This window comes from Lathyrus oleraceus, chromosome 1 (genome assembly GCF_024323335.1).
Source record: "Lathyrus oleraceus cultivar Zhongwan6 chromosome 1, CAAS_Psat_ZW6_1.0, whole genome shotgun sequence".
Classification (NCBI taxonomy): Eukaryota; Viridiplantae; Streptophyta; class Magnoliopsida; order Fabales; family Fabaceae; genus Lathyrus; species Lathyrus oleraceus.
Genome location: NC_066579.1, coordinates 70836152 through 70854208, shown reverse-complemented (window position 1 = coordinate 70854208; position 18057 = coordinate 70836152). Strand labels below are relative to the sequence as shown.

The 18057-nt window shown below is 34.6% G+C and overlaps 1 protein-coding gene across 1 annotated transcript; it reads left to right on the top strand.

The window, feature by feature from the left end:
* The first annotated feature begins 8614 nt into the window (after positions 1 to 8614).
* Positions 8615 to 11945, top strand: LOC127115874 (aspartyl protease APCB1). Its single transcript, XM_051047301.1, has 9 exons — positions 8615 to 9403; positions 9593 to 9710; positions 9948 to 10168; positions 10262 to 10495; positions 10666 to 10816; positions 10901 to 10986; positions 11239 to 11353; positions 11445 to 11517; positions 11678 to 11945. The coding sequence occupies exons 1-9, from the start codon at positions 8871 to 8873 to the stop codon at positions 11809 to 11811; spliced, it is 1665 nt and encodes a 554-aa protein (XP_050903258.1). The 5' UTR covers positions 8615 to 8870; the 3' UTR covers positions 11812 to 11945.
* Positions 11946 to 18057: the final 6112 nt, after the last annotated feature.

Genomic DNA, 18057 nt, shown 5'->3' with positions numbered 1-18057 from the left:
TTACACAATGCTAACCTAATATCGAATGAGGAGTTGGATTTTAGAAGGAAGAATGTTTATTGCAATTTATGGCGAAATCTTAACTTCAAGGAAAGTATCATTCGTAAAAAATAAAGGATAAGATGGTTAAAGGAGGGGGGGGATCTAAATTCAAGATTCTTTCATTCATCTTTGAAGGAGAACAAGAAGTAATGTTATTGTTATTGTTCCAAAGAAGAGTGAAGGTAGGTTCGAGGATGTGAAATGAGTGAAGGGTGAGGTGAAAAGAATCTTTGAAGAAAGGTTTTCTAAAAATGTTGGGCGCAGACCCGTAATGGACGGATCTCAGTTCAGAAAATTGTCTTTAGCTTATTTTGAGGCTCTTAAGGCTCTGTTTTCACTCGAAGAAATTAGGAGTGCTATTTGGGATAATGACGAATCCAAAACTCCCGAGCCAGATAGTTTGAACTTTGAATTTATTCAAAATATTTGGAGTATTTTCGAAGCATATTTGATTAACCTCATGGACGAGTTTCATTCGAATACCAATCTACCAAAAGCCATAACAACCTCTTTTATTGCGCTAGTACCAAATATTCAGAATCCTCAAGAGCTAAGGAGCTACAAACCTATTTGTCTTGTTGGTTGTCTTTACAAAATTTTGTCAAAAATGTTGGCCTCTAGATTAAAGAGGAATCTTTACAACGTGGTGTCAGGATCTCAACCCGCTTTTGTTCTGGGAAAATAGTTGTTGGATGGTGTTCTAGTGCTTAATAAGATTCTAGACATAGAAAATAAAGGGATGAAGTAGTGTTTGTTGCTGAAAGTCGATTTTGACAAGGCTGTTGTTGTGTAAATTGGAATTACCTCAGATTTGTGCTCAGGAGTATTAATAGTGGGGCTAAGTGGTTGATGTGGATGAAAACATGCATTTTCAGCAACACCATGTGAGTATTGGTCAACAAAAGCCCAACCAATGATTTTAAGGTAGAGCGCGGGTTAAGGAAAAGGGACCCTCTTCCCACTTTCCTTTTTGTTTTAGCAACAGAAGGATTAGCTTGCTTAATCAATAAGGCAACTAGTATAGGTGAGTATGAAGGCTTATGTTACGAAAATTATACTAAGCACAAGATTCTTCAGTTTACAGACGGTACATTCATCTTAGAGAGGGAGTTGGGAGAATTTGTGAAGTATAAAGGCGATTTTTAGGGGTTTAGATATGGTGTCGGGATTAATAATAATTTTTTTCAAGAGCAAGTTATATAAGTTCATACTAAGGAGTCCTTCTTGAAGGCATCTTCTCACTTTTTATCATGTAACATCAACTATATTCCTTCCTGTAGAAATATGTTATATATTTCATTGTGTTTGGAACTCTTACATGTGAGGTATAAATAAAATAGAATAGGTTGAAAGTTGTACCCTAATTTGTTAATAAACAGAGAAATAATTTCCTATAATTGTTGCTACCTAAATAAGGAAATAGTAATTACCTAAATAAAGAAATAACAATAATAGATAATAACTCTATTTACACCATTGTTTTGTAACAGCTTGACAAATCATAATCAACTTATTATGATTTTATATATGCTAATCTTCAACACTCCCCCTCAATCTGGGTGGTAGATGTCTATCATACCCATATTGGATTTTATATTTTCATAAGTATTCCTTGGAAGAGCCTTGGTTAAGATGTTTATAGTTTGCTTGCATGTTGGGACATGATCAATACTAATAATCTTATGATCAATATTTTTCTTTAATGAAGTGTCGGTCAATTTCCACATGTTTTGTTCTATCATGTTAGACTGGGTTCTTTGCAATACTTATAGAAACTTTGTTATCATATAGTAACTTCACAGTAGGGTTCACATGAATTTTGATTTCATCTAGCATACTCTTAAGCCACATTCCTTCACAAATACCTAGGGCCATAACTCTAAATTCTGTTTATGCAATACTCCTCTCCACTACAAATTGTTTCTTGCTTCTCCAAGTTACTAGGTTCCTCCATACAAATGAATAATAGCCTATAGTCGATTTTCTATCCGTGGAGCACCCTGCCCAATCTGAGTCAGTATAAACTTCAATGCCCCTGTTTGAATTCTTCTTGAAGTGGAAATCTTGGCATGGTATGCCTTTGAGGTATTAGAGGATTCTATTCACCATTTTCATGTTAGACTCAGTTGTAGTTGACATATAACGATTAGCCAAGCTTACTGCAAAGCCAATGCCGGGCCTAGTGTGAGATATGAAGATTAGTTTCCCAGCTAGACTTTGATACCTATCTTTGCCGGCTGGTGGACTTTCATCTTCTCTTCCTTTTATTTGTTCTATTTGTGTATTAGTCGCCTTTCACCCAAGCATTCTGGTTTCTTGAATTAAGTCAAGGGTGTATTTCCTTTGTGATACATAAATGTCATTCCTTGTTCGTGCAATTTCCATTCCTAAAAAATACTTAAGTTGTCCTAAGTCCTTAACTTCAAATTCCTTTACCAAGAGTCCCTTTAAATGATCAATTTGATCATAATCATTTTTTGTAATAACGATGTCATCAACATAAACAATGAACAAAACTACCTTTCCTTCCATGGAGTGTTTAATAAACATAGTGTGATTTGATTGACATTGCTTGAACCCGTATTTCTTGACTACTCGAGTCAATCTATCAAACCACGCCCTTGGAGACTGCTTAAATCCATAAATGGATTTTTGGAGCCTACACACCATATTCGCGGTGTTGGATGATTCAAGTCTAGGAGGAATCTGCATATAAACTTCCTCTTCTAGGTCACCATTTAAGAAGGCATTCTTGATGTCTAGTTGATGGAGTGGCCAATATAAATTTGCAGCCAAAGAGAGAATAACTCTAACTGAGTTTAGTTTGGCCACCTATGCAAAAGTCTCTTCATAGTCTACACCATATGATTGAGTGAATCCCTTTGCTACAAGTCGAGCTTTGTACCGATTTATACTCCCATATGCATTATACTTCATGGAGAATATCCATTTGCATCCTACCGACTTCTTCCCTGCAGGTAGGCTTGTGATCTCCCAAGTGCCATTCTTTATTAAGGCCTTGACCTCTTCAGCTACGGTTGCTGCCATTCAAAATTTTGGAGTGCCTCATGGATGTTGCTTGGAATGTGTGTATTGTCAAGAGTTGTTACAAAAGTTTTGTAACTCTGGGACAATTTTCCATAAGATACAAATATTTCAATGGGGTGTTTAGTACATGATCTTACATTTTTTCTCAAGGCAATAGGAATATCAATATCATTAACATTCACAGAGTTAGGAGCAGTATTACCTGAGAGAACACCATTTCCTATAGTCTTGTAGGTTTCTTGGTTCTGCCTTGGAGTCGTGAAGGACTCTATTCCCTTCTTGCTCTTCATGGAATACAATTTCACGTTGTTTCTTGGTGTAGTTTCTGTTGTAGGGGCTATAGTTTCTACTGCAATATCCTCTGCATTTTCTACTGCAATATCTTCTGCATTTTCTGACGTAATCTCTTCTGGTCCACGAGTAGGTTTTGCATTTTCTGTTGCATTTTCATTTGGTTCAGGTGTAGGTTTTGATGCCTCTGCAGTGAGTTTGGGTTTAGTTAGCTCAATTTCCAAAAGTTGGGATTGTATCACTTCAATTGGATATGTGTTCTCCCCCTGAATGCCAACTTTGGGGTGATATGGTTGATTCTAAAAAAAGGTTACATCCATGGTGTGGTAGAATTTTTTGATTTTAGGTGAATACCATTTGTATCCCTTTTGGTGAGGAGAGTAGCCGAGGAATATGCATTTAATGGATTTCTGGTCAAGTTTACTGCATTGGGGATCAAGATTATGAACAAAGGTTGTACATCCAAATATTTTCAAAGGAATATATGTAAGGATACGATTGGTTAGGTATAAGGTTTGGAGAGTGGAGTAGGGCGTATGAAAGTTAAGTATCTAGGAAGGCATTTTGTTTATAATATAGGTTACGGCGAGGATAACTTCTCCCAAAACTGATTAGGTACATTTGTAGCTAGCATGAGAGATCGGGTTACTTCTAGGAGGTGTCTATTCTTTCTCTCGGCAACCCCGTTCTGCTGAGATGTATCCACACATGAGGTTTGGTGTATTATTCCATGTTGTTGAAAGTATGAGCTTGTTCTAGAATTATAGTACTCACGACCATTATCACTCCTAAGCACTCTAATTTTGCTTTGAAATTGTGTTTGCACCATTGTATGGAAACATTCAAATATCCTACCAACTTCCGATTTGTATTTCATAAGGTATACCCAAGTGATTCGTGTATGATCATCAATAAAGGTGACAAACCATCTTGATCCAGTTACATTTTTGACCCGCGTGTTGGTGTAAGCCCTAGAGGCCAATACTTTTGGTACTTGTATCGAATTATTTATTAATAATAAAAGGATTTTCTTTATTATGTTTGTTTAATAAAGTCCCTAGAATAGCTAGTCCGTTTAATGTATCAAGTGTGACTTAATCATGAGATCCCAATAAACATAAGGACATTATTCTTAAAGTATCTGTAGTCGAGCTTTGTTGTAAAGTGGGATAACATTAAAGCATTAAGACTATTATGTATATAGACTGATGATCACATCTCATGGGTCATAGATAAGGAGTTATCAAGTCTTAAACATAAGTATGAATATTAAGAGTAATATTTATACTGAATTGACCCGCTATGAGAATACTATATAGAATGTTATGCAAAATGTCATAAGTTATTCTCATGGTGATAGTGGTGTATACCATCATTCGACCTGAAACCACTATGGACCCTAGATGTAGAGTCAATGGCCTTATTGCTGATCAAACGTTGTCCGTAATTGGATTACCATAAAGACAGTTGATGGGTACTCCACGAAGCATGCTGAGGGACATGAGTGACCTAGATGGAATTTGCTCATCTTGCGTAACAGGATAAATGTCTAAGGATCCAATATTGAACTGGACAAGGATGACACGCTCTATGCCTTGTGTTCAATATAGACATAAGGGAAAAAGAGTAATTATACACATAAGTATTATCACAAAAGGATTTGTCAGATCACATGACATTTTCGTGTCTTGGGTAGCAGTGATGTGTTGCTAGATATCGCTCATTGTTTATTATGTTAAATACGTGATTTAATGTAATTGCTAATGTCGCGAAAAACCTACAGGGTCACACACAAAAGGACGGATTGATGAGAGATAAAGTAAATAAGGAACACCGTAAGATACAGTGCACTTAAGTGAATTGTAGAACATCGTAAGGTACGATGTACTTAAGTAGAATACGAAATATGGTAAGGTACCACACGCTTAAGTGATTTTGGTATATCATAAGATATGGGCCACATACACTTAAATGGACTTTTTAACTTGCAGCTCACACAAGTGGTTCTATAAATAGAACCCTTGTGCAGAAATATTTGTGCAGTTTGAAATTTCGTTTCTCTCTCTCTCTCTCTCTCTCTCTCTCTCTCTCTCTCTCTCTCTCTCTCTCTCTTTCTCTCTCTCACTCTCACTCACTTAAAGTCTTAGTTCGTAGCAATTAGCATTGAGATTGAAGGAATCCGTTCATGTGGAGTGAGTAGAGGCGTTGTTACATTCAACGTACGTGATCACTCCTTAGATTTGCATCAAAGGTTTCAATCGCCATAAGAGGTAACGATTCTATCACTGATCATGCCCATACGTAAGGATCACTAAAGGAAAAAAAATTAATTTTCGCTGCGTTTTGGATCGCTATTCTCCTTCACCGTGATGGTCCTCATACATCACTATGAATAACACAAAAAGGTTGGGAAGGTTTATAGGGTTGAGGTGGGTGGGGCTTGCGTGTATGTTTGGATAATTGACAAATTTCACAATGAAGCAACTTCTGATTTTTATTGAATAATTTAGGAAGCATTTCTTTCAAGTACATAAAATTTGGGTGGCCTAGTCTATAGTGCCACAACATTGCAAAATTTTCATTATATTCAGAAACTACAGCGCAAGAGGTTGCCTTGGATTCTGGTCTATATGTTTCAGCCCGAAGGATATAGAGCCCAACACATTCTTTAGCATTGTCAATCATCCTCCCCGACTCCAAAATCTAAAATTCACACAGGTTATGAAAGAATTTAGTGATACACTTCAAATCCTTTGTAAATTTACTGATGGATAATAGGTTGCAATCAAGTTAAGGCACATAGAGTACTTAACTAAGAGTAATATTTTGTGAAATAATGACAGAACCTTTACCCATGACCTTAGACAGGGTACCATCATCAATTTGAACAATCAAATTATTTTGGCATGGAGGGTAGCTATCAAAGATAGCCAAGTCTCCAGTCACATTATCAGATGCTCCTGAGTCAATAATCCATGAGTTTTGTTTTCCCTTGCTAATATTTAGAGCATGCAAAAAGTTAACTTTTTGTGCCACATTAGTTGTACCAATTGTTTGTTGAAGCATTTTTTGTAAGGCTTCTATTTGCTCCTTATTGAATGGTGATGAGTGGGAATTTACCTCAGTTATGTTCCCTTTACTGTCCCAGTTAATGGTTCATTTTAGCTCTGATGGCTTTCCATGAATGATCCAGCATGTGTCCTTGGTATGACTCAGTTTCTTGCAGTGGTCACACCAAGGTCAGATTTTCTTTTGGAAAGAACGTTGATCTCCCTTTGTTGCCATTGCATATCCCTCTATAGATGGGGCTGCACTAGATTTTCCAAGCATCACTTTTCTCCTGCTTTCCTCTCTTAGTATTTCCAAGAAAGCTTCTCGAATTTTTGGAAGAGGTTTGGTTTCAAGGATTCTCCTACAAACTTCATCGAGTTCTGTGTTTAAACCTAATAGAAATTTGTAGACTCTATCTTTCTCCACCAATTCTTTGTACTTCTTTTTATCCTCTGTGCAACTCCATTCATTTTCATCATATGCATCCAGTTGTTGCTAGTGACGACTGAGAGTATTAAAATACTATGCGACTGAGCGGTCATCTTGACGCAAATCATGGAGTATGCTCTTGATTTAAAAAATTGTAGATGTATTGTCGATATTAGAGTAGGTTTCCTTTATGGTATCCCACATATCTTTGGCAATGTCATAATACATAAAATTTTTCTTCAATTTCATTTGTCATGGTGTTTAGCAGCTATGACATTACTAGACTGTTTTCTAATTGCCATTTTCCGAGGTTGAAATCCTCCTTTTTTGGACACTTGGATTCTCCTATGATATAACATTGCTTCCCTTTTCCTTGAAGGTAAATTTTGACTGAGTGCTCCCATTGATTGTAATTCTGGCCATTCAATTTGTGACTAGTGATAGGAAGAGAATGCCCTTCAGCCAAACTGTTGGCTGAATCTTTTGCTTTAGTATCTGCCATGTGTGGTGCTCAAGGTTTATGAATGGTTCAAATCTCGTGCTCTGATACCATGTAGAAATATGTTGTATATTTCATTGTGTTTGGGACTCTTACATGTAAGGTATAAATAGAATACAATAGGTTGAAAGTTGTATCCTAATTTGTTAATAAACAGAAGCAAGTCATGGACGGCGTAGTTCCTAGAGGAACAATTTTTTTCAACTTGGTGGGAAGACATTCATCTCTTTGGTAGGAACTTTTAGTTGGATCAAGATTGGTTCATAGAGAATTTATCGAACAAAGTAGGTGTTGAAAACAAAATTTTATTTTGGAAATACAAGTGGTTATGAAGTATGTCGCATGGGCATTCCGTTCCAGTTTTGTTTCAGATTTGTGCGAATAAAGATGCTTTGTTGGTTGATGTTCATACTTGGGTGGATGAAAGATGAAAGTGGCATTTTAACCCTACAATGACAACTTTGAATCGGAAGAGCAATGCATATAGCTGGTGGAAAATTTGAAAGGAATTTCGTTAATTCCTGACTCTGGTGATGTCTTTAGTTGGAGGAACAATGTCGACGACGTATTCTTTATCAAGAGTTGTTATACCAAGTCAAGTTTGGTTGAAGAGGAAGACAAGTGGGAAAAAGAAGTAATTAAAGCGGTGAGACATATTTGGTTAACTAAAGTTTCGTCTAAAATCAAAAATTTCGTTTGGCGATTCTTGTTAGACATAATTCCAATTAGATATCAGCTTGCTAGGAAATGGATGGTTCATAACTCTCATGAAAAGATTTGTGCGTGTTGTTTTGAGGAAGACGAGACTGTATCTCATTTATATTTTAATTGTAGAGTTAGCAAGAAGGTGCAGTAGAATATGTTTGTTTGGTTGGACATGAAGGAGATATTTTTTTAGGAGAGTTTTTTGAATTTTGAAAGCTTTCGTCAGACTATATAAGAAGGAAAGTAAGGAGGTCAAATGTTAGTTTGATTTGGATGGTTGTAGTTTTGTATTTATGGTTGAAGAGGAATGATATTATGTTCAACAATCTTATTACCTTAATTAACTATGTTGTATCTAATATTAAATGTATTTCTTAATTTTGAACCGCATATAATATTAAATATATAGCGAGTTTCACTTTTTATGATTGGTGTAAAAGTCCTTGAAACTTTATAAACTTGTCACATTGTTTATATGGAGAGTTTGAGTACCCCTTATAGTTTATCCTTATACTCTATCAATCTATTTTTGCTTATAAAAAAAAGTTGTGAGAGATCGATTAGGGTGTTTTTGTCTTTTCCTTTCTTTTAAACATGGTGGTGATTGCTAGGATCCTTCCTTGTTACTACTAATTTTCCTCACACGTTTTCTCCCTCTCTCACAATTTGACCAAGTCTAGTCTTTTGTAAGACTTTGTGTTACACTCCTAAACTTGGTATCCAAGTTGTCATCACCCTCACTGTTCTTCCCTCTCTTCTTCATCTTCCATTTTTACTATCATATCTGAATATTAACAGTACAGTTATGGAAGATGATGATTCACCACAACTCAAACATGTTGTTATAATTTCCCTTCCACCTTCTAATAACCCTTCTTTAGGCAAAAAAATAACCGCTTTTACTTTCTTTAGCCGTTCTTCTCGACAACAAACCCATCAACAACGACCTCAAAACAATGATCCTTCAATTCAATTCCAACCCTACCCTTCAAATCCGCAGCTTCAATTTTCATTCAGAAGACTCTTTCACATCACCCCAATAAAGCTTTTCACCTTTTTTGGGATTTTTCTCTTTGCCCTTTTTCTCTACGGTTCTCTTTTTTCAACTACAACAACACTTGGATTACGTGGTCTCAAGAATGATGATGGCGATGATGAATCTAGTTCCTTTCTGTTTCCACTTTTTCGGAAATATGGTGTTCTTGGTCAGAGGGATTTGAAGCTTAAACTTGGGAAGATTGTTGATGTTAAAAAAAGGAACTTTGTGGCACAGAAAAGTGCTTCTGTTGCTTCATCATCTACTGTTTTTCCAATCAGTGGCAATGTTTATCCAGATGGGTATGTTAAAAATTATTGCTTTTGCTTATTTGACTTAATTTTAGATCAAGGAAAAAGATGAAAATTTTGAACTAATTTAGTGTCATTGAAATGTTATATAAACTAGAAAGTACTTGTTTGTGGTTATTCTGATTTCCTAAATTGCATTTGAATCAGTACAATGGCTTAGCAACATGTTCTTCAATGCAGGTTGTATTACACACATTTACGTGTCGGAAACCCTCCAAAACGTTATTTTGTTGATGTCGATACAGGGAGTGACTTAACATGGATACAATGTGATGCTCCATGCAGAAGTTGTGCTAAGGTAATACCCAAGTCTGACCTGTTACCTTAACAAGTTTTTGTTTGAACGGTTTGAGTCGTAACCGTATGATCATGCACATAGTCTGAACTTCACACATTATTGTGTAATAGTAAACTGAAAATTTGAAAACGCCTCTTAGCGAGTGCGATGTAGATACATGACGATATGTTTTTGCCTTGTAAGTGAATTTTATGAGATTGAAAATCTATGTTTAATCAAAGGATATACTTGATATAGGGAGCAAATGCCCCATACAAGCCAACAAGATCCAATATACTGCCATCTGCAGACTCGCTCTGCTTCGAAGTTCAAAAGAACGGATATCATGAAAGTTTCTCACAGTGTGACTATGAAATTCAATATGCAGACCATAGTTCTTCATTGGGGGTTCTTATTAAAGACGACCTTCATCTTATGACTACTAATGGATCCAAAACCAAGTTAAATTTTGTTTTCGGGTATGAAACCTCTTCTTTTAACCTTTTTTTTTCTTTAAAGCAATATATTCTATAAAAGTGCTGATTCGTTCTACACAATGTATTTGTTGTAAGGTGTGGATATGATCAAGAGGGCTCTCTTTTGAATACATTGGCAAAAACAGATGGAATCATGGGACTAAGTCGGGCAAAAGTTGGCCTACCTTATCAGTTGGCAAGTAAAGGGCTTATTAAGAACGTGGTTGGTCATTGCTTAGGAAATGATGGAGTTGGTGGTGGATACATGTTCTTAGGTGACAATTTTGTGCCTTATTGGGGTATGACTTGGGTGCCTATGGCTCATACGACGTAAGCATGATTTTCTTGACAATGTGCTTCTATTGTGTTTTTTCATTTAAGAAATTTACAGTATAAGTTATATTGTGTGACTACCAACATTGATTCCGAAAATCGATGTTTGTGTTCTGAGGTTTCTTCTGATTCTTCTATAATTTACGTGTCATAACTATTCTACACAGAGATTTATACCAAACGGAGATTCTTGGAATGAATTACGGAAATCGCCTACTCAGTTTTGAAGGTCACAACAAAGTAGGAAAGGTGGTTTTTGATAGTGGCAGTTCTTATACGTATTTTCCGCGAGAGGCGTACCAAGATCTTATTGCTTCTGTAAGTCTTTACATCTAAGGAAAACTATGTACTTGTTTTTACTCCAATATTGAATATGAATTCATTATGCATACAATGATGCAGCTTAAAGAAGTTTCTGGCTTGGGACTCATTCAAGATGATTCGGATACAACTTTCCCAATTTGTTGGCAAGCTAATTTCCCAATCAGGTAAGAGAAATCACTCAAAAACAGCTTATGACAAATCCGTAAGCAGTTTTCAGCTCGTTTCTAAAGCTCTCAAGGATAGCTTGTGAAAAAGCTTATAAAGTATATAAAAACAATTCGATATAATTTTATCTGTTTATATAGAAATAGCTTATACGCAAACACTTATATAACAATTGTTTATGCTATAAACGCATAATTAACTTGTTTATCCAAATAGGAGACTATTCTAAATACCGTGTTATATGCATGCAGATCTGTCCAAGATGTTAAGGATTACTTCAAGACGTTAACACTTCGTTTCGGAAACAAGTGGTGGATTTTGTCGACATTGTTTCGGATACCGCCAGAGGGTTACTTGATCATTAGTGTAATCCTCTTGTTCTCTAAAACAACTTTTATTTCCATTTCTAACTGATTTTGTTTTTTGCAGACTTTCTAATAAAACTTTTATGCTGCAGAACAAAGGCAATGTGTGCTTAGCTATTCTTGATGGTAGCAATGTAAATGACGGATCCTCGATTATACTCGGAGGTAGGTACTTTACGTTGAGTTTGACTCAATTCAAATTCTAGCGCAATTATTTTATAATGTTTATTTTAGGCTGAAGCACATACACAGATACGGACACCAGATATCAGATATGACACCGTCAATAACACGTGATACCGATAATAAAATTTAATATTTGCAGATATTTCACTGCGAGGATATTTGGTTGTGTATGACAATGTGAACAAGAATATTGGTTGGGAGCAAACAGAATGTGGCATGCCAAGCAGAATATTGAGAAAGACTCACAACTTCTTAAGTGATAGTATGTTATGATTCTCACCAAAATCTTAGATCAGATTCAGATGTAAAATATTTTGTGTATAGGTACTGCCAAAATATAGGAATTTTGACTAATAATGTGTATTACATTACCCCCTTAGTTTTAATGAGCACTCTTGCATTGACAACTTTACCTTGCTCAATGTCATGAATTGAACCTGTAAGTGATACAATCGAGAGAGAAAGAGAGAGAGAGGGAAACAAATTAGGGTTTCTCATAGTGGAATCGAAAGCCATGAAGAAAAGAACATAATTCTGATTTGTTCATTCATCAAAATGAGAAATGAGAAAAGGAGTTTACATACAACTTGGCCAAACAAAGTAAAATGCCACCTCATCACATCTAATAGAAAATAAACTAATCTTCCAATTGTACTTCTTCTACATTTGATACCCCTCGCAAGCTTGAGGGTGGAATATGGCAACCATCCCAAGCTTGGTAACTAGCTCGGGAAAGGGACGAGGACAAGAGGCTTTTGTAAAGAGATCAACCACATGATTAGAAGAAAAGATAGGTAGCAAACGTATCAAACCAACTTGGATCTTCTCACTGACAAGATGAAAATCAATATCCAAGTCCGTGAAAAATGATCCAAACTCAACGAGTCTTCGCACTTGGATATAGATTATCGCACTTAAGTCATGTTTCAATTAGTCAAAAATATCAAGTGAAGTACCTGCTAAATTAATGTTATTAACATAAATAAAGAGAGCTGTAAAAGAATCTAGAGCAACTTTAATGAAGAATGTGTCAACTTTTCAAACCATTAACAACTAGCTTACTTGAGATTTCATAAATCTATAAATCTGACCTACTTTAGGAGCTTGAACATTTTGTAGAACTTTCATATAAATAATTTCACGGACATTTTCATGTAGAAATACATTATTGACATCGAGTTGATGAATGTGCCAACAATGGATAGAAGCTGAAACAAGAAGGACTTGTCTAGCAAAATCAATCCTCTTAAAACTATTTTTTTCTTGCATTATACATTGTTTGGAGTAAAAAATAAAAGTGTAATATTGTCCACGCACAGTTTATGAGACTTAAACCAAGTTAACTGCAAAGTGAGGGAGGAATAACACATTTTCAATTACCAAGTCTTAGGTCTATTGAATCTTTTCAACAATACAAGCTTCAACAGAATTACCATTCGGTAAATTCACTTTTATAGGATCAATCTGACTCTAATTAATAAAACTATGAATTGAATGGTGTGTGTGGTGTATGTCTCCAATGTCAATAATCCATCTTGAATTAGCCAACTTCAAATTAGTAGATGTTGAGAAAGAGTTACATGTCACTTGGGCTGAGTGGAAGCTACTCTCCTCCTTTATGGCTGAACTTTGCTGCTTATTTCCAATTGTGTTACTATAAAATAAATCATCTACAAGTTATTGTATCCAGCCTTGTCAAGGTTATTCCATGTTCATCATTATTTCTAGGTGATTTGCCAATGGATCTGCATTTATTATCTTCTCCATCTGCATAATTGGCATATGATTGGCTAATTTTTGTAGAAAATTTATTGAGCAAGATGTCTTAATATGTTATGCGACATTCTAGCACATGTAGTGCTCATATTGTGTTATATGATTGCTTTAACATTTGGATAAAAATCTGTTTCAGTTATCGTACTATTAGAAGATTGCTTTTTTGAAAAAAAATGGTAATCCAAATCAATTTGAAAATGTTTTTTTATGAAATCATAATACATGGTGGTTGAAGAAAATTTAATTGGATATTATTTAATTAAAAGATTTGAATTTGATTTAATGAAAGAAGATTTGATTATTGCATTGAAGAAAATATTTAATTAAATATGCTTTGAAGTAAAGATTTAATTTAGTTTTATTTAATCCAAGTTTTTCCTCAAGTTGATTTGAAAAAGATATTGATTGAATATTTAATTAAATAAATATTCAATGAAGATATTTAATTGGATTTGCTTTAATTATAAGATTTAGATTTGCATTTAATAAGAAGATCTCCTATCTCTATTAAAGATGATCTAAAGTGCCTTTCAGTTTTTGAAGAGATTTCATTCTAAATCATTTATTTAGAGTTTAAAATTCTTATTTATATAAAGTAAAACCAATATTGAATTTGTTTAAAGAAGATTTAGAATTTGCTGTATAACGATATGCAGAAAGCAAGATGTTAAGCATAATGTCTCATATATCTCGTCTTTTTAAGATTTGTTTCCTTTTTTGTTCTATTAGAGATATACGTGTGTTTGAATTTGAAAAAGATTTGTCCTAAATCTGATTTTAGTAAAGATTGCATTCGGTGTTCTTATTTGTTCCTGAATTGTATAGATCAAGGATCTCAATCTTCATAATAAAGATTTGATTGATTATGTGTGTTTTTGGAAGATGTGATATGAATCAAATGCAGTATAATTAAAGTTGTTGTATTCAAGAAATTCATATTTATTCAAGGTTTGATCAATCAAAGATTTGCAATCAACATTATTGAAGATCGATTTTGTGCTTTTAAGGTTCCAGATGAATTTATGACAAAACTCTAATGGGCTTTCTAGCTCGATCATTGCTGCTATATGTGGAGGAAATATCCTTTGTGAAGATTCAGAACTTAAGAGAGACAAATATCTATCTATAGAAGATTTTAGTCGAGTCTTGTATTTGTAATTTGTACACTCTATTCATGAGTATTAATTCTAAAGTAGCCGAATAGAGTATTGAGTTGTTTTAGAGTGTTTATTTGATTGAGTCTATTTGTTTTGTTTTGTGATACTCTATTCTTGAGTCTTAATCCTATGTTAAGGAATAAAGTATTTTGAGTTGTAATTTTGTTCCATCATTATGAAAATATTGTAAATGTCCAAATACTTGGGAGAGTATTTCAGTGAAAGTGAGATGAGTCTCATATTCAGCGAGGTATAGAAGTTTTGAGTAGTATTAGGAAAAACGACATTGAACTAAGAAAATTCGAATCAGACCAATTTTTACTTATGATCATTAAGAGTAGATTTCCTTTCTTGGGTTAACGTCCTCCAAGCGTAGGTGATTTTGCACCGATCTCGGTTACCAATTCCAGTATTATTTATATTTTGCATTTACACTATTTGTTACGCATATAACTTGTCATACACATTGTTACAAGATTGTGTCTGACATCTTATCATCCGAAGAACATGATTTCAATTGACATCAGAGCAAACATCTTGTCCTGTTTGAGTGTGTTTCAGGGTTCTTATCTTGTTTAAAATGGAGAATATCAAAGAAGGAGGATGAGTTAATCGACCAACGATTCTTGATGGTACTAAGAATCCTCAAAAGATTGTAGTTAAATTCAATTATAAAAATTGTAAAAACCAAGCGTAAGATGATAGCGAAGGAGAAAAAGCAAACAATGTGGTTGCCTTCATAACGTGTGTAAGATCCAAGTCATGTATGCATGATGATGGGAAATCTAGTGATGAAGATCTCTTAGATGAATATGTTGCTGAAGCCTTCAGGAAAATGTATCTTAAGTGGAAAGAATAATGCATAACCAGTTAGAAACAAAGTGTTCAAATTAGTGTCAGATTCAAGACAAGGCAAATCATGGTACAACTTTCACAGAGTAAAGGAAGAAGTTGACCACATGAAATCCAATTTTGAAAGTATGACCAAATCAGTTCATATGTTAAATTGTGGTTTTGAAATTTATTATGAAACTTTAGGGGTTGATAAGAGTACTAGAGACGTGAAAGGGATTAGTTTTGACTATAGCTCCCTGAATACTAAACCCAAGTTTGTTCCTACTATCAAGAAGACTGAGTTTAATATGTCAAACTAAATGTCACAATATCCTGTTTGATATCATTACCAACATATTAATACACACCACAAAAGCTCTTTGGCGTGTCACTATTGTGGTCAACGGGGTCATATAAGACCTTTTTGCTATAAATTGTGCGGTGGACCTTACTACCACTATAAACACCATTCCTCCAGGAACACCTCAAAAATTGGTTGTCAACAAGTTTGGAAAGTCAAAGAAGCAACTAAAATTCATATTTCCCACACATCTCTAACAATTTTATCTCAAGAAAATTGGTATTTTGGCAGTGGTTGCTCCAAACATATGACTGAGGAAAAGAACTATTTGGAAGAGTTAAAATCATACTCAAATAACTATGTTAATTTTAGTGATAGCGCTAAAAGAAAGATCATTAGAAAAGGGAAATTGGATTATTCAGGCCTTCCTAGCCTAAATGATGTTCTTCTTGTTGAAGATCTCATTGCAGATCTCATAAGTATCAACCAACTATGTGATCAAAATCTTTGCATAAATTTCAACCATTGTGAATGTGTCGTCACTAACAAACATCTGGAACAAATAATAAAGGCTACCAGACCATCATAAAATTGTTATATGTGGTGTTCAAAATCAAAGGATTAACCTCAAACGTGCATAATACCTAAAAGGAATAAACATACCACTAAGAGAAAGAAATTCATAAAGAGGAAGATGATTGTTTCTAACATTGTAGAACGGTATGTTGAATATCATTTTACTGACATCATGAATGACATTGTAGATACAAAAACTAAGTTGTATCACAGAAAACTTAGTCACTTAAATCTCATAAGTATGAGGAAGATTGCCTCAAAAAAGAATGTCTTTGGTTTTCCTGATCTTAAAATTGAAGAATGTAAAAATTATGGTGACTGCCATGTTGGGAGCAAATCAAGACGTTTCAACATCTTACTCGTGTTCCTAAATTACTTCATATGGATCATATGTGATCCATATAAGACAATAGTCTTAGAGAAAAGAGACATGTCATGGTCTATGATGATGACTACTCTATATTTGAGTTTAATCGTGAGAAGTCTGATAACTTATCTATTTTGAAGCTCTTTTCCATCGTCTACTGCATGAGAAAGGAGAATAAATTGTCAAGATCATTCACATTCGAAGTCAACATGTCAGAGAATTTGAGAATTCCCACTTCTACTTTTCCTTCACTGTTGAACGCATTACTCATGAGTTTTCTATTCCCATCTCTCCTCAACAAATTGGGATTGTCGAAAGGAAGAACTATACATTGCAAGAAATGGCGAAAGTCATGCTATATGCCATAAAACTTCATATTGGGTTTCCTTCTCTTATTTATAGAATATTGATTGATAAAAAACATGATATTGTATCCACTGAATGTGAAATCGGTGCTCCTCTTAGTCTGTTGAATTTCAGCTATAATTTGTTTGTCGAGAACATGTCCCAAACATTGTCCTTCAGAATATTCCATGTTTTAATGAGTCTGACCTAGCTGATGGTGAAAATGTTCTTAATGTCCCGCCCATGTATGGGCATGTAAGAAGTCATCCTCTCAAGGTTCTTAGGCATGAAACTAATGCATTACATGAAATTATCGTTACATCCACTACCATATAGGTTATGATTGAAAGTCATGATCAAATGTTGAATCTTAAGGCCGCTGGTATGTCATTTTCTCGAGTTGTTATTCAATATGTTGAGAAAGATGTTAATACATTAGGTGAATATGTGGTAAATAGTGATGAAGGCATATTTCAGGGGTGTTACATTAATAGCATGGCGTATACAGTGTTTAACAAGAACACAAATCTATGATGGAATTCATGAAAGTCTTTGTTAATGATTTTCAAACTGAAGTGATTCCTCATAAAAATGAAGATTTTGATCTCACTAGTCATAATATTGAGCAAGTTGTTGCTGACAACATAGGAAACAACTTACAATTTGCTAAAGAAAAATGAGATCTAGATGAATGCTTCACCAGAAGAATAAATGATCCAGAAGTGAATGCTCATTTTGAAAGAAACAAAGTACGATAACTTGTTTCTAGACCAAACTCTGCTGATGCCATTGGGACATAATGGATTTATAAGAATAAGTATAATGAGAATGAGATTGTTACTAGAAATAAGGCATGACTTATAACCCAAGACTATGATCATATCAAAGGGGGTGACCTTGATGAAGTTTTTGCTCCTATTTCCCATATTGATGATATCAAATTATTACTAGTATTATTTTGTCTCCCTAAGTTGAAACTCTACCAAATGGAAGAGAAAAACGTCTTCCTCAATAGGTACATGGATATGGAAGTCGGTAAGGATATTAGTAATGATGTCAATAATATGAAGGGTTTCATTGTGAAACATAGTTGAATTCTTATAATAGTTCAGATTTATGTTGACGATATTATGTTTCGAAGGATGTCAAGTAAGATGTTAAAT